Consider the following 25,354-nt stretch of genomic DNA (forward strand, 5'->3'; position numbering starts at 1 on the left):
CTCTGTTTAATTGTTACAAGTCATGAGGTGAGTAGACATCCATCTACTGTCCACCAGTTTGTTCAGCAAAATTTAACACAGTGTTGTTATGACACACGGCTCAAAGAATAGCCTTTTTCATTTATTCTAGTTTATCATGTACATACTCAACCTTTGGTGGGTATAGCTATAAGTTTTGTGTCTGCACACTTTGTGCCAAGATCATCACTCTGTAAATGCTATGGGCTGCACACAGAACAGGAAGTGACTCAATGCTGTACTTCCTAAGAGCTGACTCTCTTTAACTTCTCTCAGGATGTTTACCTCCTCCTCCTCCTCCTCCTCCTTTTCTGTCCCCCTCCGCCACCTCACCACTGCCCTTCTTCATCATAACATGGTTACACATCAGTGTGTTCAGCTCCAGGTCTGACCCACCCAGGTTAAGCTTGACCCCAGTTTTGCCAGGGACTGCTGAGTTGCAGGTCTTTAGTAATAAAACATTTATTATTGTTGCTTAAATCCATGTGCTGTGTCCAAGGGTAGCCACCTGCTACTAGCCAGCACTGCAGTCCCAGTCAAAGGTCACTGCTACAATGATATGATGCTCTACAACCTGGATGTAAACAAACACAGATGACAAATTGAATGTCATAGAACATAGTTTTTTTTTTAGCAGTATTTGATCTTAAAAATGGAGACAAAGTTGTGTAAAGTTGTTGTAATTGTGCTTTGTCTTGTTGTCATTGCACACTATGATGTGATGGACATGTCAAGATCACATCAGAACTCATCTCATGGCATTAAACTACTTTGATTGGGAGTAATGGAAAAAACAGCCAGTTTTATTGGTGCAAGAGATTCCAGTTTGTTGATGTGTTTTCAATCATGTTGCATACTTTTACAGTCATTTTTAAATTATCCTAACCCAGCTGTGGTTCACGCAGCCTTGGAGGTCCTGGGTAGGGATGGGTACCAAATTAGGTACAAATTAGGTACCGACCAAATTCAGTCAAAAGTACTGGGCAACGATTCACATTACATCGAAAGGTACCATGTTTAGGTACCTAAATGCATCCTTGTGACTGTGAGGAAGTGGAAGAGAAGGTGATTTTCCATGCCGGACATGAACACAGCATTGCAAGGTTATATATTGAAGAATAATTATGTTAAATTGAAAAAAAGTTGAGATCTTATTGTTAAACAAGTTTATATTTATTACCACATAAACACAAAAAGTACCAAAAATTGGTACCATTGAGTACATTCCTTGATTGCATCAGTACCATATCGTTTCAAATGTGAAAGGTACCCATCCCTAGTCCTGGGACCCCACTTTGAGAATCACTGCCCTAAGGAGTATGAGAAGTCTCACTTCGTGGTAGTTTACTTGCTACATTTTGTTTCCTTGTTGATTCCAGGTTGCCGTTAAAAATGCGTAACTCACATCAAAAGATGAGACCGCAGCGTGCACATCTGGCTCATTAGAAGCTAACTACTTCTATGCTAGTCATGCTGTTTTCAAGTTTGTTATCACTTATCAAAGACATTAAAACACTCAAACTGAAAACATTTATCATCAGAGTCACAATACGTAATTAGTTTTTACACTTTTAATGCTTTCTGTGTACACTTACGATAAATAGTGAGGAAGATGCGACGGAGCGAACAGAAGGCCAACTTACCCCCAGCAAAGACATGAAAGACTGCACCGAACCGTATCAGGCGCAGAAATACAACAGCGTCAACTTCCCCTGGGTCATTTCAAATATGGAAAAATAATGATTGTGTCCCAAATTTAACGGATATTTAACAAATGTATGTACACTGTTACATATGCATTTAAACATGCAAGATGATGTCACCAAAAATTGTAAACCAATAATTCTGCTTTTGTCATTGAGCAGCTGACTTCATCCTACTCTGGCAGTGTTTTTGGGCATTGAAAGAGATATATAGCAACAGTTACTCTATACGCTGATGACCTTGTTTGCTCTTGAACACCATACAGCGTTACCAGTATTAATTTCATTCTGTTTTATAAACAGCTAAAACTCCCCATGGGACCTTTAAAGGAACTAAGTTGAATCACATTTCCTCATTGTTTTGTGTCTCTTGGTTGATGTTTCAGATATGGACCCACCACAGTGAACTAATCATTACTCTTAGACACTGCACTCATAGATTATCTCCATCATTACTCAACAGCCTTGGAACAGAGTTAATGCTTTACTCATTTTGCTTGTATCTTTAATTAATATCTCCATCTCTCTCCAGTTTCCAGAGTGCGGCTTCTTCGGCATGTACGACAAGATCCTGCTGTTCCGCCATGACCTAAGCGATGAGAACATCTTGCAGCGGCTGACGTCAGCTGAAGACATCCACGAAGGAGACCTGATTGAAGTGGTGCTCTCTGGTAAGAGCTGTAGTGAAAGTTGAAACTGTGCTGTCAAGTGATGCATTGAGTCTTGCTATGAATGTGTTAGAAGACTAATGAAAGTCTCAATCTGTGCATTTAAGTAAAATGGCTTTTTCTGAAAGCTTTGATATTATTTCACTCTTTACTTTCCATGGAAGCTGACTGGTGGAGGAAATATTTACACTGTGTCTGTATTAAAAGCTGAAAGTCTTAGTTTGAAGACTTTTGTGTAAACTGTGGGAAACCCAGCAGGAGTCTTTGGATTTGGAGTGCAGCAGCTGGTCTCTTTGGCAGTTTTTATTTCTCTTAAAACAATCATGTCAGTTGAAATGTCAGCAACGATTTGGACATTTGAATTGTCCAAAGAAACACTTAAAATCTGGGCTTCTCTAGATTTCCAAAACGGGGAAACAAGCCATCAAATCCCAGAGAGCCAGTGTTTTAAAGTCCAAACAATGTCCTTAGATTAATAAACTAAGGGAAGTTTGCAGTGTTAGATTTTGGTCTGCCTTGTCATACTTGACACCCTCTCCAGTAAACACAGTCTCTGGTGTCTAGTTACAGTGAGCTCACTAAATCATATCTGCTGAAATAGAATAATCATTGTGCAATTTTTTAAGTGCTCTGCTAAATCAAATGAGTCACACCTCTTCCATGCTCCCCCGCTCATCATATTTTATCATAACTCTGCTCCATTTGAACAAAAAAATGAGTTTCCATTAAATTTTGCACCTTTCTAACAGCTACACAGGTGCTTGGCTGTTCTTTGTCACTTCCTGTGATGAATGAATCAGCTTCCTCTGCGGTGCTGAGACCAACAAATGGCTTAGAATATCTGTTCTGCTCTAATCCGTTCTCCTGCTCCATCTGTCTCCACTGGGAAGCACCTGACACCACCTGTGCTGAATATCCCCCCCTCTCTCCTGGGCTGGGAGCATTGTTTGCAGGGATTTATGCAGGGGATGATTGTATAGGTTCAGGATCTGAGGATACTTCAGGCAGCAGGGCTAAAGGAATGTAGACTAAAGACTGGAGAACTTCCTTCTTTTTGTTTCTCGCTGTCTGTGTTTATCTTGTGCTCTCTTTTGTGTCAGTCTCTGTTGCTCTGTCTCCCTCCTCGCTTTCTCTCATTCTAATCCCCCCTACCTCAACAAATCCGTCTGCAGGTGTAAGCCTCAGCAGTGGAGCCTGACAATTTACAGCCTGAGATACACCCTAATGAAAGACGAGAAGCTGGATCTCAGATTTGCTACATATTCAACACATGCTGTTTCTTTTATTTCATCCTGACACTCGAGAAACTCGGCCCATCTTTTTGGGAGGGCTTTACATGTCACATGCAAGATAACTGTTTGAGAAACATGAACTGAGAGATCAACCTTTCTCATCCTTTCGTTTGGTGCAGAGAAAAAATATGAAGCCATTCTGTCCCGCAATTTGTCTCCTGTCATCTTCCTCTCAGTTTTTCCCTGTGGCTGCAGGAGAGAAAGAGGAGCTGAATTTCTCTCGTGCTGCGAGAAAGAGGCAGAAGTGGCTTTTTCTTGGCCGCCGTCTCAAAGAGGAGAGCTTGTTTTTCCTGCAGTAAGTGATTGTAGTAGACCCGCTGAGTGTAAACACACTCTGATGTGCGGGGCGGCCCTGAACACAGCGGACGCTGCACAGGCCATCTCTGCCCAGGAGGTCTGACCAATTGTCCCTTTGTTCTGTTTTACACTCCCTTAAATTCCCACCCACTTTCACAGCCTTTGAGAAACTGATATTTCCCCTCCTGTTTTGCATAAATATGTTTTTGTAAGATGGAAACTTGTGGCCTTGAAATGGAAACTCAGCACCTCAAAGCAAACAGATACTGCATTCATGTCAGCCTGTGCACTGGCGTGAAGTGCTGCGAGAAAAAAACACCCTCATTGAGCTAACGTTTGGTGTTGTTTGAAGCTAATTAAACAAGCGTTACATAACTCTGTGACTGCTAAGAAGCAGCCAGTTGTTTTGCAGACGTGTGTGAAAAAGCTCATGAATGCTGCCTTTCATGTGTAGCTACCAGGGAGCTATGTTCGCTCAGCGACATGTGACCTGCTGTAGATGCTGATCAACCATCTCTTTCTCTGCAATGGAGAGAAATGGTTCCTTTAGTTTGTTTATGGTCTGAAATTATATGATTTCCTCAGAGAATTTACTGCTGTTTTCCTGGGAAGTAATTTGAAAATGAAGAACATTGGATTTTTTGGTTTCCCCTACTAAAAGATCCGTCAGATTCAGCTTGAAAGACTTTTATTCACTGTTAAGTTTCCTGTAAAATCTTAACGAAGAATAATAACTTTTTAAATATTAGATGTTCTCTAAAGATATTGTTCAGATGTCTTTATCAGGAGCATGTGCAGATTCTTAGAAGAAGGGAATGTTTTCTGTTACAGGCCACATGTCTGTTGATGGTTCGGCACCTCATCACAGCTTCAGCAGCTGAGAATGTCCTCAGTCATCCAAAAGAATATGTGTTTGTTTGAATCACCTCACAGGAAATGAAGTAACACACACAATCACACACGATGACATCACCATCACCACACAGGCACCACACAGGCACACAGGTTCTGCTTCTTAACCCCGAGAGTAAAGATTAACCGCGTCCCTCGTCGACAGCCGTGGCCGCATAAATGATTGCACAGGAACAGCTAGGAACACTCTTCCAGTTTAAACTCAGAGAAGAGAAGCTTTGGTTTCAGCAGTCACCTCCAAATCTTACTCATCTTCACATCTTTTGGTGATTCACAGCCGTGACTAAACAACTCTTGCTTCCAACAATGAGCTCAGTGTGTCCGTTTGATTCAAAACAACAGGCACAAAGAGGAAACAGAGAGAGAGGCAAGAGTATCTTCATCTCCATCTGCTTTGGTGTTTTTCATTTTAATGAAACTGACTGATAAAAGAGGGTCGTTCTGGATTCCTCTTGTGCCTTTTGGGTGTGTCATCGTTCATTAAAGAAATTGTTTCTGCTGATTTGGCTCCCTCTACTGGAGAATTGCAAACATAGCACCAACACACATGCATTCACTTAAACTGAGACTTTTCCAAACCACCTACTGCATACTACCTGTGAATGTTCTGTTGGGTCTGTTTTGTAGTATACTACTCTGGTATTCAGTTTCAGAGGGCTGAGCTACAACTGATGTAGTTTTTTTTCCTTTATTAAAAATATACAAAACATATATGGTCCTGACATTTTAGTTATTTTGTTAATCATATTACAGCAGAATCATCATATTTGATTTTTTATTTCTTACACCAAAAGTTATATCATTTATTTTATAAAATCTGGAAGGGATTAATTTTTTTATTTTTACAGCTGATGGAAACACCACTTCCATAAAATCTGCGTATGTTTAAAAAAGAAGGTTACTATTTGTTTATATGGGCTTAATAAATTTGTAGAAGCGAACAACTCTTTTACAACTAGAAGTGACAAGATTTACCCGTGTTTCCCTCTCATCACTTCACTTCTATCTCACGGACTGTCTAACATTAGTGTTGTTGTATTGTAGTTATAATGCTGACTCATTCCAGTAGATGCCGGTAATTCACTGAAACCTGCCACCTGCATTGACAAAAAGTGTTAGCGCCGTGTATTGTGGGAAAAAGTGTGGCAGGTAGACTGGTCTGTTACATTCTGAGAAATTTTCCTGGATCAGTAGGACATCTGGGGATTTTTGGCATACTGCAGATTTTGCAAGTTTTGGCATACTGCCTACTACATAGTGAATTTCGGCCTCAATAGCAGGCACTGCTAGTGTAGTAGGCGGTTTGAAAAACAGTCTATGACTCAAAAAGCATCTCACCTTTTTTTTTAATTAAATTTACACCCTCAAATGATGAGAGATTGGGAATTAAACTCAAGCCTGTGAAACTCTGTACAACAACAACCTTTTCATTTTTCACATCATCCTTTTTTTTATTGTACTTATCTCTCATCTTCATACAAGCCCCCTTCCTGATTTATTCTGCTCTCAGAGTTCATGTCGTGCCATTTGTGTGTTTTGTCCAGCTCAAGCTACAGTTGAAGACTTCCAGATCCGACCCCATGCCCTGTACGTTCACTCCTACAAGGCCCCCACCTTCTGTGACTACTGCGGGGAGATGCTGTGGGGCCTCGTACGACAAGGACTCAAATGTGAAGGTCAGAAACACTTGTATCAACACTTTTTGAGCAGTATGGTGACAGGGTTTTAATCTCCAGGTAAAATTCAGGAACTTAGAGAGTTGACTTGAAGCAGGATTTGTGCTTGTCGGGTCAGGGGCTGATAATGCGGGCTGGCTTGATAAGTAATGCCAATATCATGCTGTTGTTATTTTGCATTCGATCAAAAACAACAGTTTAATGATGAAATCTGTTATTTCTCAAACTTTCAAATGGAATCATCATGGTTATCTTACAGCAACACGGCTCTGTAATTGATTTATGAGAAAGTAGAATATAAAGGGTTATGCAATGAATTTCAACACGACTGATATTAAGTTTAGAAGCACTATAAACTGTGTTAATCATTAGGGGTGGGACAAGAAAAATAAAAATCAATTTATCAGAATTTTTTGTTTGACAATATGAAAATAGGGAGTCTTTGACAATTTTTTTTTCTTTTTTTTCAAATTCAAATTCTCCATTTCAATCTTTGTTTATAAACTGGATTGGAAAAAAGTTCCCACTTTTTCTCCAGCAGAGGGTGAAATGTTTCTCTCTGATTCACATGATGTGCATTTTATGGGAAAATATGGCTGATATAGTCTGTAGACTTTATCATCATTTAACTTTTTCACATGATCTGGTGTTAAAAAAGCAAACTAAACACAAAAATGGTAATTTTTGAAGAATGTTGGAGGAACTTGGAGAGCAGCACGAGACGAAGAGAGGTGTGAGTTAGCTTTCTGCTAGACAGGTATGAGTTAACATGCTAAGTCAGGCGCACAGCTCTTGTGTCTCCCACATAGAAATGCAATGCTACAGGTGGTAGTGTGTGCTGCCACTGGCACTGAGCCAAGGAGGAGGAGCCCAGTTTGAATGTTGAGTTTACAAATAATGAAAATGAAATTCAAATCAAATCAGCACCCCAAAAATTGTAATAGAATGAAATCGCAAGACTAGCATATCGTCCCAGCCGCATTATTCATCCTGCCATTACACATTTTATATGAAACACTGCACGGACTGGTGTTTATGTTTTTAAATCAGCTTTGTGAGCGTGGACATTTGTTGACAATGACCAATCATTCCGAAATCAGCCCAATCAGCTGGCAAATTCACGAGTCTGTCTCTAAAGCATGGACTTCCTCAGAGCCTGGCTCAAAAAGGGTCAAAACAGGTCAGGCCTACTTACATATCAACAGGTAATCATCACTATTGCACGGAAAAAAAGCTACTCTACAACCTCACAGTTAGAAAAGTAAGGCTCTTCCTGTTGTATCACTCATACTAGGAAATATTCAGGTGAAGACGATGTGATTTTTAGGGACTAACAGTTCATTGTCTGTTCTGTCTGGATCAGAATGTAATTAAACTAACTTCATTATCAGGTCAATTGGGAACAAGTAAGGTTATTTTTGAACTGTAATTTGATTTATTTCACAGTAACACATTCAATGACATGCATTCCCATTTTGAACTCTCTTCCTGGTGGGGCTGCTCCGTGGAACAAACACTTTTCCGAAACCGTTATCACCTCACAGGCTGATGCAGAGACATCGCTAGCATTTACACTCCCTGAGTTTGAGTAACCTTACAACATTTGTGTGTTCATACTTTCAGGATGTGGGTTAAACTACCACAAGCGCTGTGCCTTTAAGATCCCAAACAACTGTACTGGAGTGAGGAAAAGGCGTCTGTCCAATGTTTCTCTCCCTGGACCCTCCCTGTCTGTACCCCGACCAGCACCTGCAGAGAATGCTGTGGTGTTCCTGGATGAGGTGAGTCCTGATTAGTGGAGGAAATTAACAAATGTGAGGAAGACAGGGAAAAGTGGGCAGTGAAAGGGTGAAGAGCTGGAAATCGTCGTTAAACCCTCATGGAGAAAGTGAGTTTGCTGGAATCTAAGATGTCATGAGAACTCAAACTGAAGCCAGGTGAACTGGCCGAGAACCCGAGGCAGTCAATCGGCATGCTGCTCACAAGCTTTGTCTCAACTGCTAAACGTGTCTAAACTTATCAAATTTGGCTCTTTTCCACGGGTGACTCTCTTGGGCCCTGTTGTCGAACAGCACTGATGCAGAAAATTGAATTGAGCAGCACATTGCTCTGTGGAGAGATCCTCTGTGAGCTCTTATGAAACAGCCTTTGCATAAGTCTGCGCTGGAATATTCCCTTCTTGTCCGTGTCCCCACAAAAAGGTCATCAGGAAAAGTAATTATGCTAATGACACTGAAAGTCCAAGTTTATGAATCCTCTCACTTTTTGGCAAAAATGAAGAGCCTGTCCTTCCCATTTCTGTCAGGGGCTTCCAGAGTGGCTGATTAATTCAAATAAAACAGGGGCTGAATGTACATATGTGGTGAAATTTGACAAACCTAATAGGAGGTTTTTGACTGCTTGGATTGTCTTAACTACTCAAAGCCATGCTAACTCATAATGACAGATTTCCCATTCCCTCTTCCACTTTCTTTATCTATTGCCATGGCGTTATTCACCCTGTCTCTCCCTATCAATCAGAATACTGTCTTTGAGGCTGCTTTTCTTTAATTCTGTCCTCTTCCTGCGAATAGTTTTTAATTCTTCTTTATCTCCCCCCTCCATTTTTTCCATCCTTCCAACACAGCAGCAGAAGTCCCATCAGGAAGCAGGGAAGAGGATCCTGTCCTGGAGTGGCAGGCCTATCTGGATGGAGAAGATGGTGCTGGGGCGGGTCAAGGTGCCTCACACTTTTGCCATCCACACCTACACTCGTCCCACCATCTGCCAGTACTGCAAACGTCTGCTCAAAGGGCTTTTTCGGCAGGGCATGCAGTGTAAAGGTAGGATAAACTGGTCAACTGTCAAACATAGAGATTAGTTACAATTTGAACTCAAGTGACTCAATCTTTTTTATTTCATCTGTCAGATTGTAGATTCAACTGCCATAAGCGATGTGCTTCAAAGGTACCGAGGGACTGTTTAGGCGAGGTGGACTTCAATGGAGGTAAGTTTGAGGACAGAGAAGTCCAGACCTGAGCCAGAAGAAGAGTTTTAATGCTTCCCAAAGACTTCATAAAAATATCTGTAGAGTTTGGAAGCACTCAAAAAATCCACTGGAGCTGAGCGAAGTCTGGTACATCAAAGTTTACTGTGCTCTTATCTGCAAAAAAGCAAGTGAACCTAAGACACTTTTTTAGAGTCTGACCCCTCCTTCTAGAGATTACAGATTCAGGGTCAACACCTCTTCTACAGTTGTGTAGGATGTAATGTTGGAAGGCACCATCCTACCTCCAGAATGATCGATTTTTAAAAATGTTTTTGATTCACATGTAGAGCCTGCCAGCCCTGGCCCAGACTCTGACACCACCATGGATACTATGGAGGTGGACAGTAACGACATGGATGGAGGCAGAGGACTGGATGACCCAGAGGAACCCTCCACCCCAGATGAGAGGATGTTTGACATGGACTCCCCTCTCTTGGACAGGGAGAAGGATGAAGAGCCCATAAAGGCTATTAGGTAGGGAGAAGCAGTTTTATAATTTAACTTTGAATTCAGCATTTTTACTGGTGCCTGATACTATTGTAGATTTTCTACTTATGATGTGTAGGTGGCGGTGTTTCCTTTCTTGTCAGGATGAAGGTCCCCTTTAATGTCAGCTTGTCACTTGTGCTATTATATTTGTATCTTTGCATTTGTCTTCTATTGAGCAGTATTTACAAAGGTGACAGGAACTGATTGGGTGAAGGGAAATAAAATAAAAGGAAACTTCCCCATTATGGTTAATCTGGGTTCCCTTTGCTGGCTGACTTCACCAACCCTGACAAAAGAGATCATGCTTAGCATCCTGACTCAACATGATTAGGAAAACCAAATGCCGTGTAAGCACGAGGCCAAAGCTCAACAATACTTTTGCCTTTCACCCTAAAATCGTTGTCGTGTTAACAGCCCCTTAAAATCAACAGGGACAAAAAGAAGGAAGAACTGACAAGAACAGAAAAAACTGTGGCTTTCAATGGGCTTTCATTTATCCTCTAAAGTGGTTTGGTTGTGTCTTTCTTCCTCCATGCTACGTCCACTATCATAGCCCCTCTGAATGCTGAATGGCTTCTTTCACTCATGATCATCAACACACAGTCACTTGCGCACTGTGATTAGCTGATGTAACCATGCTTACGCTCTGCCAAGAAACGTCTCGATGTAACCAAAACATCAACATACAGGCTGAGGAGGTGGCTTAGGCAGACACAGACACTGACACACATGTTTAGAAGCCCTTAAGAATCAACTGAGCAGGACTAATCCTGTTAAAGTTGAATTCCTATGTTTTTAGGAAAATCCTACAGACCCCACCTTAAAGAACTAAATCAAGTTTCTGCTGTTATTCTGTTTTATTCTTTGTCAAAATGTGATTTTGGGAAAACATTTTGACAAACTTTTGTAGTTCTTTGTCATGACAGATCATAGGGGTAGATATAAAGACGATTCCTACTGGTCTCTCTCCTTTATGTCTTACTCAAAAAGCTCACAGAGCTCTGTGATCAACACAATGGGGATATAAATTTGTCTCTATCCCAGTAAGAAGTAAACCACCTCTGAAGTACAGAAAACCTGTAGTTAACCCCTAAATAATCTTTAAACCACAAATCCTGCATCCTGGCACAGGCCCCAGATCTTACTATCCAGTTGTTATGCTTCTGCTTCTGCTTCTCAGCGGCAAAGATGTAAGAGGTTTAACACACTGACTTAAAGGCAAATTGAATCTTTCAGTTTCATTTAATTGTTTTGATCTGAGAGAGAAATAAATTGACCTTCTATCTGTGTTTAGCCCTTCAACTAGCAGCAACATCCCTCTGATGCGGGTGGTCCAGTCCATCAAACACACCAAGAGGCGGAGCTCCACGATGGTGAAGGAGGGCTGGATGGTTCATTATACAAGCAGGGACAACCTGGTAAGATTGATAACCCCTAGAGCTCCAAAGATGACCCCGTTCAGAAATGGGCTGTGCTTAGCCAGCATGCAGGGGTAAATTCCTCCTTCAAAGCTGTTCACATGTGTTAAATTCAGCACAGAAGTATATTCCTGGTTGCAATACTTAAATATGTCAGATATGTATCAGTTTCTATTTAGAACAACATCAACAACAAAAAGTGGTATCTAACATTCCTACCTTAAAGTATGGGGATCTTTGTTGGTTTTTTGATTCGCTGACTTTGGACTGATTTGGTGTCTTTTCCCTTTTTCAACAGAGGAAAAGACATTACTGGAGGCTGGACAGCAAGAGTCTGAGTCTCTTCCAGAACGACACCGGGGCAAAGTTTTACAAAGTAAGCACATTATCTCTGCCATCTTGTAGGAGCATCACGTCTCTTTCCTCAGTCTCTAAAAAACAGCAACACTTTTTTAAAGGGAAAGCTCGTCTAGATTTGTACATGTTTAAAGTGAGGTTCTCTGAGTTACTTTTTAGTCCACTATGCACAACCCACACTAGATGGCGTTCAGACTGCCTCTGGTTCCAGTCCTGATTTAGCAGTGGAGTGTGTATATGGGCTTTGCAGCTGTACATGTAAGGGCTTCGTCACTTTAAAAGATCCTGCTTTAAAAACTTGTTTGTGCTTCAGTCATGCTTTCTATTCTTTTACAGTTTTATCTTACTTTTATTTTACCCCTGAACACGCAGCCATCAATTTGCACTGTCTGTTCCAGGTAGTGCACTTTTACAGAGATAGCAAAGGTTGTGTATGTTTTTGTTTTTTTGTGCAAACCAAGAAGTGGTTTTCCCCTTTCTTATGACTCCTGAAATTGCTGAGATTATTCAGGATTTTCTGACATTTATAGGAACTTTTACACATGCATCCTCAGTTTAAAATACATTGGCTCCATCAGGTGAGGGGGCATGCTCAGTGGCAGCGGAGGAGAGGTCTGTCTTATGTGACTTTTATCAGAGCATAAGGGTATTTCCTACTTAACAAATTAAATTAACTGAAGTGATCAGTAAAGACAACAAAGCAGAAAAACTCCTCTCAACATGAACAGGACTGCACGCTGCTCACTGAGTCATGGTGAATTTCCTGACCTTTACCTGCTGTTCACACATTAGCTCACCCTGAACACTTTCAGAAACTTTACCAGGGGGATGGCAGGAAAAAGTTGAAAAAGTCGTAGAATTTTGCTTTATGTTAAGACAAGCAGCCCTTCTGGGTAAAGTCAGTATTTTTTAAAGAAAGGTGTGAAACTCATAGTATACACCGTGCTGTGTTGATCCTGGGCTTGGAAAATCATGGCCCCTCATATTCAGTTTATTGTCTCACTTAAGTGTCACACAAAACAGCATTTGTGAGACCCACGTTTGCTGAAATACTTATATATCGTCCATAAACAAACCGGAGCAAAATTAAATGTTTAAATGATGTATTTTATTTTATTTTACCCTTTTCCTCAATGTTCTGGCCAAAATAGACAGCAGCAAAGAGCACAGAGCTTCTGACAGACAAAGCTATTCATACAAGCACGATACAAAATAAACATCCACAGTTTATCTGACTACCAGTTATAGACGTAACTGACTGGAAGAGGTCATTTTGTCAAAAGCCACCAAAAATTAAAAGCACATTAAGCAGGACACCTGCATCCAAATGTCTCTGCCTCTAAATTGTTCAACACAAACAACAGTAACTACTTCTGCATTTTACATACACCACTGAAAAAAAATCTGCTCTGGCAACGAGTCTTTTTTTCCGATTAAGAATGTAAAACTGCCACAAACCAAAGCAAACTAGAAAAGCAGTCAGAGAGCGCAAACCTCCATCAAGCATATTATGAATGTCACCAACACTTTAGTCTTACTTTAATGTTATACTCCCTTTCAGCAGACTGTCTGCTAAAATTTGGTGTTAGTTGCAGGTTTGTACGATGATGACCCTGTACATATTTTATAATCTGGATCTTAGTATCCAGAATATTTACAGGATCTGGATCGTACTTTTACATCTGTCAGAAATTATGGTGACCTTGTCTTGTATTGTTTTGCAAAGCAATCTGACCATTTATGGTGGAGTTATATACACATATGGTGAAAACAACCCTATCTCACAATGATAGAGAATCCTTTAAAAAAATCCTGGATCCACACGGTGATCCGGATCACCTAAAAACTGAATCACTTCTTCCTTATCCCATTTTAAACATTTCCTGAAAACTTCATCAAGATCCGTTTGTTACTTTTTGAGTTATGTTGTTCACAGACAAACAGAAATTACCTCCTTGGTGGGGGTAATGAACACATGCTGAAGTTCACTTTAGTACCAAATCAGTTACGATCCATTTTTTTTGCTACCACAAATGGAAACAAAACTCAAACTACTAAAGAAGTCACACTGAGACAGCAGCTTAGAATACGTTGATTCCCCAGAATCACCCGATGACTCTCAGGTAAATTTTCTACAGCATGAAAATTTCAGCTCTGTTCTTTTGTTGTGATCTTAAGAGCTGTGATGTTAAGTTGCTGTGGAGATGTCATTTTCACGTCCAGGTTGTCTGTCTTTTCAATGAGGGGTATGTAAATCAGGACTAACCAATGGTATCTGTGTGACTCAACCTGAGAGCTGCCGTGTTGCAATTGTAAACTATGCTGAGGTCAGTTCAGTCCACTGAAACTTCCCCTGTGTTTTTTTTACCCTGCGGCTGCATCTCTTCTTCACTCGAAGTGAAAGGACTGTTTCACTATCAGTCGTCATGTGTAGCTTTTGTCCATCAAATGTAACAGACGTTTGAGGGAGTTTTGACAGGGATGAAAGGTATCTTCCACAGCATTTGGGAAATGAGGTGTTTGTTTTGTAGTGATGTGTTCAATCAGTTTTTAGAGTGTTTGACACTTCCCGCTCAGTATCGGCATTGTACTCACTGCCACAGGAGCTTAAAAGCACAGTAATTACACAGTGAGGGCTGTGGGCGGGACTGACAGCCTTCAAGGTAAAGACTTCCACATGTGTGTCACTGCTTGTGTGTGTGTGTGTGTGTGTGTGTGTGTATGGTTAAGGGTGGGGGATGTAACTCATTTTATTGTTCATGTCCCTGTGTGTGTTTTGAGACTGCAACACCTCCTGGAGCTGTGGTCAGAGTTGTGTTGGTGCGCAGTACGCAGCAGTTTCCAGTTTGTGATCCAACACGTTCCCTCTGAGTGTGTGTGTCTCCAACAGGTGGTTTTTCTGCACAGCTGTGTCCACACTCCTGTGCGCTCTTCTCATCGTCTCTTTCTGACATGAAAGAAATGGATGGATGTTACACAAGCTTGAAAAAGACTCGGTGCTCTGACTCCTCTCTCCTCATTATTCTGTCACACCCTGCAGACCCTGCCACTAAAGTCTTGCAAAAGAAACCTAAGCAGGGACCAACTCCTCAGGGTGTGTTTACAGGCAGCTTTATGTGGTTCTTTATTATCAACTTGGCACTTGGCAATGTTTAAGACCTTCTGGAGGCTAATTGTAGGCTAGCTGTAAATGTCGACTCTGGGTTAGAGGGTTTTCGTCCTATGTCTGTTGCTTCAGACTTTCATATTTCTATCCACATGACAGATAACTGTGTTTCTGCATAAATAATAGAAAAGAGGTTTTTTTTCCCCCCAAACCACAGATTCTCCATGTGCTCAATCTGTATCCGGGAAGCTGCCTGTCTAGGGCATTTTCCTTTCATTTCTTGCCTGTTGCTCATCATTATGTGGCCACTGTCCTCCCCTTTTCCTCTTTTCTTTATACCTCCAATCTGATTAGTGGTGGTCGCGTGGTGGCCCGCTTGCCAGGCATGGCAGCCATTTGCACCATTTGGAAGCTATAACAGCTCCTCGTTTGAAGTCGAGACCCCTGTACTTGTGGCTTTCTCTGAAGACCCTTTTATGGGGTGAGGGGGCTTCTCTCTGTCTCTGCGAGATTGAGTCCTGTCACACTCCAATGTAGCACCAAACCCCACACACACACCCACTCACACTACTACCCTGCTGGGGAGCAGTAGTTGCCGTGTCTTTCGTCTCCGTGGCTGGCGGTAGCGCCAGCAGCTTGTGCTCAGATGGGGCCTCTGGCTGCCCCTGCCTTGTAATCAGGGAACCAGAGCACTTGAGCCGCCGCAGGCCCGGCTCACGTGACCCAGCCCCGCTAACCACAAGCACTTCATCTGATACTCTGTGGTGAGCCACGCGGAGGGGACAGCGTGTGCCTCTGTGAGCCCCCATTGGCTGGAAATTCTTTGTGTTTTTAAATTGTTCAACCCTCCCTCCTCTCTTTGATTTGACAGTGACTGTGAAGGGGAAGAGGGTATTAAAGCGCACTCTGACTGTCCTCTTTCACAAGAGACAGTGGAGTAAAAGAGAAAGTTCGATTAGTAGGGACTACTTAATCATCTCTGTGATTACACCAATCAGGCTCTGAGACTTTGGAAGTGTGAGTGTGTCTTTTTGTATCATTGTCTGTATAGTTATGTTTTATTTTAAGTATGTACGGTTCATCCTTAAGATGTGCATCTATTACATTCTGTTTTACTTGTGTGTGACTTCTACCTTTTTAATTAGGAGGCTTGTTGACTCAGCAGAGAAAAATCTATTGAATTTTTATTCATTATTTTATTTGTTTACATTTTCAAGTTAATTGTGAATCAAAAATTATTATGCATTTAACTTCAATTAGGGTATTTCCCACCTGCTAAACTGGGAAATTTGGATTTGTATTGTGCATTATGGCATGCAAGTAGAAATAAAGATGCATGTTTACGTCCATCTCTCATGGGACTAGGGATAGGTACCAAATTAGGTACTTTAATAGGTACCAACCAAATTTTGTCTTAAGTTCTGGGTACCAATTCACAAAAAATCGAATGGTACCATGTTTAGGTTTGTGACTGTGAGGGGGTGGAAGAGTAGGAGATTTTTCACGCTGGACACGAACACAGCATTATAAGGTTTTATATTGAAGAATTAATATGTTAAATTGAAAAAAAAAAAAAACATTCTATTATCAAACAAATTGATATTATTTACCACATAAACATAAAAAAGTATCGAAAATTGGTACCATTGGGTACTGGTACTAATTGCCAGGTATCAGGCACTTGTACGGTATCATTTCAAATGTGAAAGGTACCCCATTTTTTGTAATTTTTCTATTAAAATAACATTCTTTTTTATTCCAGTATCACAGAATGTTTTGTTTTCTTCATTTTTTGATATTAGTAGTAATCTCTGTCCATCACTCCTCCCACAGGAAATCCCTCTTTCTGAGATCCTGCAGGTAGAACAGTCCAGAGACTACAGTAATCTGGCCCAGGGAAGCAACCCACACTGTTTTGAGATCATCACCGCCACCATGGTCTACTATGTTGGGGAAAACAACTGCAGTCTCTACCACAGCCCGGCTCTGGCTGCCTCTGGAGTGGGCATGGAGGTGGCTCAGGGCTGGGAGAAGGCCATCAGACAGGCCCTGATGCCTGTTACCCCTCAGCCCAGCGTGGCCAGTGCTGCTGGTCAGGGCAAAGATCATAGTGAGTAGAAAATTGCAGCTCTCTTACCTTTTTTAAAAACACAATGACAGATTTTGTATTTCAATAAGTCAGGAGGAGTATTTGCATAAAGGCCTGGTTTTCCACAACAGTCAGTTTAACAGTTTTCACTTACCTTGGCTTAAGTGGTCAGAAAAGAAAGTCTGTTGTGCCGCGCAGCTTTATACTGTCAGGAAAAACCCCAGTGTTAGTGTTTATAGGTCAAAGGCTGTGAAGCAAGTCACTGTCTGGAGATGACAAATGAACAGACCTGACTGTGCAGAAACTGAGAGTAGCTCCTATTGTCGGGACAGAAGTGATATTTTCTCAGAGTGGCAGAAGTCCAACAAACACAAGGCTTGTTTTGAAGCTTGTTGCCTTTTATTTCACATCCTTTTCAATGAATATGGTTTTCACAAGAGAGAATCACACGAGAGTCAAACGTGTTAGCAGGAGAGCATCATTTGAGCGTTGGTTTGGAGGAGGAAGTCACAGAATTCCCCTCTTCTTGTATGACATTAAGCTTTTCACAAGTGTTCTGTTGTCATTAATCTATTGAGTCAGGATTCACAAATATTGATGTTTTTGTGTGGTTATTTCTTGTTAAACCAATAGATAGGTGTAACATTAGCTGAATGATCTCATCATATGTTGTCTTCTTGCTTTTATTATCAGCTATCTTACTCATATGCGAGTATGCAGAGTTGGCCAAGCGGCTGCCCCAATTCCCTGTTATGAAATGCATTGAATACTTTCACTGTTCGGTCATGCATAACTCCCCTGATCAGATTTATGGCCAATTAATCATGTAATAAAACGCTTCATTTGTGGGGCTGTTACTTATTGCATGCAGCTGGAATCTGCCTCAAGGTTGTGTAAAAAAAATATATACTCACATTACAGTTACATAAGGATTCACTGGAAATGTATTTCATGGGTTAAGTGCTGTTTTGTGATGATAGATGTTAGAACATTATGTGTTTTTCTCTCCAGAAGAGCTCTCCATCAGTATATCTGTGTCCAACAGCCAGATACAGGAGAACGTGGTGAGTGGGGCTTCTTTATTCCTCAGGGCGCTCTTGCTTAATTTCCCAGCACAATCTGCACTTGCACGCCTTCATGAGCTAATAAAATAGCCGTTGTGGTCAAGTCAGAAATGGTATTCGACTGTTTCTGTACCAGTAACTCCAGCAGAAGCTTTCATGCTGCAAACAAAGAGGAAGCTGCAAAACATGCTTTTTTTTTCTTTTGGTGAAGGGATGTTTGTCTTAGTTTCATTTCTGCATTGAGTGAAAGTTAAATATAAAGACATCTTTGGCAATTCCAGAAGACATTTTGGAAGTGCGGTATTCGCTTTGGGGTTTCGATTAAGTAAATATCAACCCATTCCCAGTGCCAGCATGGAAAATCACATAAATGTTAAAGCAGAAAGAGTTAAACACAAGAGTAACTGTTCACATTATCTGTGCACAGGATATTGCCTCAGTTTACCAAATATTCTCTGATGAGGTTCTGGGATCAGGCCAGTTTGGCATCGTGTATGGAGGTATGTTTCACATTTTCATATGGAACCACTAACATTTTATAAAACAAAATTTCATAGAATGTGGGTTGTTTTCAACTTGCTGCAGTTAACTTAACGTTATTCATATTTCATGTTTCATAACGTTCCAGGGAAGCACAGAAAAAGCGGCAGAGACGTGGCCATCAAGGTTATTGATAAGATGAGATTTCCTACCAAGCAGGAGAGCCAGCTCAGGAATGAGGTGGCCATATTACAGGTAATGAACTGACTTCTAATAAAGCCAAATGAAATCAAATCATTACACGGTCATGGACTTGCTATAGAGACAAATCTGTCTGTCCGTCTCTAATCCTGAATCATCAGACTCACTGTTACTCGTCTTTTCCACAGAATCTGCATCACCCAGGTATTGTCAACTTGGAGTGTATGTTTGAGACACCGGAGCGGGTGTTTGTTGTCATGGAGAAGCTGCATGGCGACATGCTGGAGATGATTTTGTCAAGTGAAAAAAGCAAGCTGCCCGAGCGGATCACCAAGTTCTTAGTCACACAGGTGGGTCTTACAGGGATACCTTTCCCTTAGCTTCTCTCAGTTTGAGGCACTGAGATTCAAGTTCTCTCCTCCTGATTTAAAGTTTAAAGCAGTGGTCCCCAAACTATGGCCCGCCTCCACATTTTGCCCGGCCCCCTGAACAATACCAGAGGCGCATTATGATTTTTTTTTTTTCTGTCTGGCCACATGATCGAGACTTACACATGCATAGAACGTAACTTTCTATTCCACCCTTCTGCAGTTTGTGCTGGATCTGAAACCCCTCCATTAAAAAAATGTCCTGTTATACAACCATACTGGTAGTGAAATGTATTGTGCTGGTAGGTGTTGTATCACTTAGTTAGGTTTCTTAGCCTGCTTGCTCTCTGGTTTTCACAGTGAAGTTAATTAAAGCAGAGAGCTGCAAACAGTGGTGTCTACGAGAAAGTTAATATTTCATGGTCTTTTTTTCTGTAAAAAAACTAAAAAGGGTTGTTTAGTTTTTATTTATTTCATAAACAGTGTTATATATTTCATTAATACTGTTATTATTTATTTTCAGATTTTTTTTCCTGTCAAGATCCCAGAAAGGGTTGTTAATATTTGGTTATGTGTGGCTTTCTGGGAAACAATAAATACTTACATTTGGACACCTCTGCGATCGTCACATTTTTTTTTACAAACTGACCCTGGTCCCCCATCAGAGAAGGGAAAGGTTTTTTGGCCCTGGTGTGAAAAAGTTTGGGGACCCTGGTTTATAGCATGGGTTTGATCACCTGTCAGATTTATATTTATATCATTTTAAATCAAATATTGCTGAATAAACTTTCCCTTCAGTGCGTTTTACATAAAGAAGAGTTCTCTCCCCCTCTTTTTTCTTCTTCCTTATTTTTGGGGTGTGCACGAGCATCTTTTCCAGCTCCAAGCTATGTTTATTCTTGTGGTGAGCTGATTGGGGGGAATTGTTTATGGGATCCGTCTGCATGGCATCGCGGCCTCCTCTCTGGCTGGGGATCATAGCCTGCAGTGTGCTGGTAGCTTTGTGGCTTGATTAGAAGAGCAGCAGGCCCCTGAGCCGCTTTGGATCCCTCGTCGCAACAGGAGCAGAGCCATTAACAAGAGCCCCATTAGCAGCGGCAGGCCTGGCTCTGATGTGGCCGCGAGGACTTCTGTCAACGTTAGGGTCAGGGTAAAGAAGCCAGGCGCACAGTGGTTTTGGGTCGGGGCCATAGGCAGACATGTATGCAGCACAGGCTCACACCAGGCCCTATGAGTACAGATGGGATCATGAGATCATATGTCTTTATGCTAAGGTACTGGTCAGGATGGAAGTGTTTAAGGCGGCTTTTATGCTTAGACTGCTGTTATTTTTCCATATGAAAGCAACATAAATTCTGTTGCTTAGATTATACAAACATCAGTCTGTTTATAAAACACTTAGACTCTGGAGTATTTTCATGTGGAGTTTTTGAACTGACTGTGGGCTTTCTGACTTTTGCTTTCAACAGATTCTGGTGGCTCTGAGACATCTGCATTTCAAAAATATTGTTCACTGTGACTTGAAGCCTGAGAATGTTCTCCTGGCTTCAGCAGAGCCCTTTCCTCAGGTAAAAACACAAACATTTGTGCATATATTTCTTGGTTTTGCTCAGATATGTGAATATTCTTTGACAACATTTTGCGTCTTCACTCAGGTGAAGCTGTGTGACTTTGGCTTTGCCCGCATCATTGGCGAGAAGTCGTTCCGGCGGTCTGTAGTGGGCACCCCAGCTTACCTGGCTCCAGAGGTGCTGCGCAGTAAAGGCTACAACCGCTCCTTAGACATGTGGTCAGTGGGAGTTATTGTCTACGTCAGTCTGAGCGGGACGTTTCCTTTTAATGAAGACGAGGACATTAATGATCAGATCCAGAACGCTGCATTTATGTACCCCCCGACTCCCTGGAAGGACATCTCTGCAGAGGGTAAGAAAAGTTGCTAGCCAAAGAGTCAATATGAAAACCATCACCAGTGTTAAACTTATTGCGTTGGTTGCACCAGTAGTTTATTGTCAAACTGATACTCAGACCTGTAGCCGCAGAACCCCCCGACCCCGCCATCCCACCTACTCGTCTGGGTTTTCTGAACTTTGCTTTTCTTTGTATGCGGTTGATATGAATCACTTTCAGAACTGCCCAAGCTGCAGCTCCTCCCACGTACAGTCTGAACAGTATCTCTAGGTGAAAAACATAACAGAGGTGCTGGTGCTAATGTTCTGTAAACCAGCAACAGTAGCCTCTGCTTTTCTTGTTATGCTCTTACTTTGAAGTGTGATACTTTTAGGGTGTTTCACCTTTAAAAGTCACATCCTCACATATAATGTCAGCTTGATGATTTATCTTTTAAGCTCACTTGATTAATTCAGATCACATTGTCTTTTTAACAGCCACAGATCTGATCAACAATCTTCTCCAAGTGAAAATGAGGAAGAGGTACAGCGTCGATAAGTGTCTCAGCCACCCCTGGTTACAGGTAAAAATATTTCATCATAATCATCACATCTTTAAATCTAATAATAATAATAATAATAATAAATTTTATTTGTATTGCCCTTTACATCAAAAGATCTCAAAGGGCTTCCAAGTAAAAAAAAAAAAAGGGCAGTTAAAAAGATCTAAAACAGCGACAGCTAAGAAGAATCAAAAGCCTTGTTAAAAAGGAAAGTCTTTAGGTTCCTTTTAAAACAGTCTGTGGACTGTGGAGCCCTCAGGGTATCAGGGAGGGCATTCCACAGACGGGGTGCAGCAACACTGAAGGCCCTGTCACCCATGGTCCTCAGTCTAGACCTGGGTGTCTGGAGGAGGTGGTTTGAGTCTGTGGAGCGGAGGGAGCGTGATGAGTGTTGTGGAGTGAGAAGCTCTTTGAGGTAGGGGGGGGCATGTCCATGGATGCATTGGTGAGTGAGGAGGGAAACCTTGTATTCGATTCTGCTGGGGACCGGAAGCCAGTGTAGCCATCTACACTGGCTAAATCTACATCAGCAGTCAAACACTGAAAGCTGTTTCTACATTAGTGATATGTGTGTACTCTTAATAGATCATTCTGCAAGTCTTCTGATGTCAATAAGAAGCCAAATTGTAAACAAATAAAAACATGAAACTACAAACAGATTTAAAAAGACTCCAGATGCTGCCCACTCAGTAACTCCAACCCTTTGAGAATTATGGGAAGTGTAGTTCAGACTTCAAGATATTTATTTTAGTAAGAGTAAGAGTAGGGTAAGGTGATAGGGACTTTTGCTAATATGATGCTGTTAACACATTAAGAAAAAAATTCTCTTATAGAAAAAAAACTGCTTTTTTCTTACTTAGATGTAAGACTAGAAAAGCAGTCAGAGAGCGCAGACCTTCACCAAGCATATTGTGATTGTGACGCAACACTTTAGTCTTACTGTAATGTTATACTCCCTTTCAGCAGACTGCTACAATTTGGTGTTAGTTGCAGGTTTGTACCATAATTTGTTACCTGACAGTGTTGAAAATGATGATGACCCAGTACATATTTCATATTCCAGATCTTAGTATCCAGAATATTTCCAGGATCTGGATCGTACTGTTACATCAGTCAGAAATTATGGTGACCTTGACTTGCATTGTTTTGCAAAGAAATCCGACCATTTATCGTGGAGTTATATATACATATGGTGAAAACAGCCCTATCTCACAATGGTAAAGAATCCTTTAAAAAAATCCTGGATCCAGACGGTGATCCAGATCACCTCCAAAATTTAATCACTTCTTCCTTATTCCATTTTGAACGTTTGTAGACATTTTCATCAAGATTCGTTCTTTACTTTTTGAGTTATGTTGTTCACAGACAAACTCTTATTTTTCTACATTTTTATATTTTATGTTTTAAATTTTTCTAGATTCTTTTAAAAGTACACAGCTTCTAACTCTGTATTGTTTAAGTAGTAGCTAGTCTCACTTTATTTCTCTGTTAAATGTTGAGCACCAATACACCAAGTCAACTTTGTATGTGCAAATGAACTTAGCAATAAAACCTAATTCTGATAACACATGGCCTGTCTATGCGCTTGAAGTATTTCTGACTTAAAAATGCTACAAGCCTATTATTATTGAATCAAAATTGCAACATAAGCCTGTTGCTATAAGGGATTAGTTCAGAACTGAAGCTAATGCTCATGTCTGCTTTCCTCAGGACTACCAGACGTGGTTGGACCTCAGGGAGTTCGAGACACGGCGGGGCGAGCGCTACATCACCCACGAGAGCGACGACGCACGCTGGGAGGAGTTTGCAGATGAGCACAGTCTTGTTTACCCCAAACACTTCATCATGGCTCCCAACCTTGACGACATGGAAGAGGACCCCTAGTGGCTGCGGGGTCCAACTACACTTTGACAAGAACTGCCACTCAAGCTTTGGGAGCTAAGACTGTCCATCCCAAACTGTTTGTTGTGGAAACAGAAGAGGAAGCCAATCAAGGGGAGAATGACTCTCCAGGGCTTTAAAAGAGGAAACCAGACAAACACTGCAGCCCGATCCTCAGCTACATGCAGCGTGCAGGTGGAGATGTGTTCAGAGACATATCGAGAAACTGCCTGTGGAGAAGAGTGCTCATCTTCTTTTTGCACAATATCAAAACATTCCATGGATTTGCTCAAGTTTGGTTCATTTCCAAGAACAATCTCAAACTAAAATATGCAAAGCGAACTTCATAGATCAGTTACTGAACACACTTGGGTAACAATATGATTCTTCTATGAGTGAGAAAGGGGAACCAAGAGAGCTTACTGCAGGAGTAAAGGGCAATTATCACAAGGGATCTACAGCCTGAGAATTTAAAACATGAGTTTTTTTTTCTCATCTTTGAACTGTTTGTGAGACTGTCCTATCACAGTAAACTGGAACCATCACATATATGTGTATGTTTTTAATGTATTTTCTAATTGTGGTAGGTCTTTGCACTATATTACCGCTGAACATAGCAATTGAATAGTAACACTATTCGCTGCTACAGAGATACAACACTTTCTTAGATTCCAGCAAAGGTATGAAACTTCAATCAGTGAATTCAGCAGAAAGTTGAGCAGTGTCAGCTGCTTTGTAATGGTTTAGTTCAACAAACCCAAACAGGTAATTCCAACTATTACCAGTAACACTATGAGAGGTTTGGTGAACACCAACAGAATACAAAATGGACCAGTTTTCCCTGAGGAAGGTCACCAATGTTCACTGAAAAATCATATTTCTATGTTTTCATTTTTCTCTGAATGATCATTTAAGAAAAGCTAAAAGACCAAACCTGTAACGTTCAGTAAATGCAATAATGGAGCCACTTTTCTCTGGTGAAGCTGAATCAGCATGGACTCTAAGCTGGAGCATCATGTTTCTGTGTATCTTTCTTGTTTTTTTTTGTTGTAATGTGACTTTCCATGCACACCAGTTCCTGGAATCTGTGTTTTTGACTCTTTTTAGTTTATCCAAAGTGCTGCAATTCCAGCAGCATCCATCTTTGGTTACATTGAACAAAGTATTTTTGTCGAGGTATTTTGGACCAAATCAAAAGCCTCTTTGAACGGAGAGTGGGTGAAGAATTAACTTGGTATGACACCATTATGGTTACATGGGAGTTTGAAGTACTTCACTTTTGTAGTTTGCTCTGTTGGTGTGTTTTGGGAGTACATTCCTGTTTCCTGTTGTCCTTTTTCCTGTCTTTGTTGCCGCTGGATTGGCAGGTGTCAGTGTTTTGTATATTTCAGTACATACCAACGGAATAAAATCCCAACTTTTTAATAACTAGGATGTTCTCTCTTTGTGTGTCTGACCTAAACTTCAACAATTCACTTTAGATTTCATTGCCTCACTATGCACGCTGCACAGACTGTGCATAAAGTCAAAGTATGCCAGTAGCCTTGGCCTGTAGCTTGGTGTGTCTTGCATCATGATATGCGAGTGAGTGAGCCTGTGTGAGTGAGTGTGTGTGTGTAGTGGTTTCACATGTCGGGTCCTATTTTTCAGCAGCTGGATGTGATTGTTGCACCACACCAAGCAGTTTGCAGAGCCAGTCACTCACCACAACAGAGTAATGACATAGTTAAAGAGGGTGGTGGTGATGTGGGGGTTTGTGGAATACTGAAATTGTCTAAGATAAATGCTATCATGGACTCCCTTCAAGTATCGGGCATGTGTTCAGCCTTGACTGTATGAAAAAAAAGTCTTATTCCTG

The 25,354-nt window shown here is 41.1% G+C and overlaps 1 protein-coding gene across 4 annotated transcripts in view; it reads left to right on the forward strand.

Moving 5' to 3' along the window:
* prkd3 (protein kinase D3) overlaps window positions 1-24,907 on the forward strand; it is a 51,373-nt gene extending 26,466 nt beyond the window's left edge. For 2 of the 4 annotated variants that reach the window (XM_074692148.1, XM_074692149.1), the window contains 17 exons: window positions 2,254-2,392; window positions 6,435-6,566; window positions 8,190-8,347; window positions 9,193-9,388; window positions 9,475-9,552; window positions 9,882-10,068; window positions 11,378-11,501; window positions 11,800-11,877; window positions 16,798-17,074; window positions 18,065-18,117; window positions 18,545-18,617; window positions 18,746-18,852; window positions 18,987-19,148; window positions 20,636-20,734; window positions 20,822-21,089; window positions 21,551-21,636; window positions 23,326-24,907. In XM_074692148.1, coding sequence (XP_074548249.1) covers window positions 2,254-2,392; window positions 6,435-6,566; window positions 8,190-8,347; window positions 9,193-9,388; window positions 9,475-9,552; window positions 9,882-10,068; window positions 11,378-11,501; window positions 11,800-11,877; window positions 16,798-17,074; window positions 18,065-18,117; window positions 18,545-18,617; window positions 18,746-18,852; window positions 18,987-19,148; window positions 20,636-20,734; window positions 20,822-21,089; window positions 21,551-21,636; window positions 23,326-23,499 — 2,391 coding nt within the window. In that variant the 3' untranslated portion in view covers window positions 23,500-24,907. The remainder of the gene's footprint in view (window positions 1-2,253; window positions 2,393-6,434; window positions 6,567-8,189; window positions 8,348-9,192; window positions 9,389-9,474; window positions 9,553-9,881; window positions 10,069-11,377; window positions 11,502-11,799; window positions 11,878-16,797; window positions 17,075-18,064; window positions 18,118-18,544; window positions 18,618-18,745; window positions 18,853-18,986; window positions 19,149-20,635; window positions 20,735-20,821; window positions 21,090-21,550; window positions 21,637-23,325) is intronic. The other 2 variants (XM_074692151.1, XM_074692150.1) reach the window with 2 other exon arrangements.
* The last annotated feature ends 447 nt before the right edge of the window (window positions 24,908-25,354 follow it).

This window comes from Halichoeres trimaculatus, unplaced genomic scaffold, assembly GCF_033239565.1.
Source record: "Halichoeres trimaculatus isolate MK-OKI-2021-1 unplaced genomic scaffold, fHalTri1.1 fHalTri1_scaffold_17, whole genome shotgun sequence".
Taxonomy (NCBI): domain Eukaryota; kingdom Metazoa; phylum Chordata; class Actinopteri; order Labriformes; family Labridae; genus Halichoeres; species Halichoeres trimaculatus.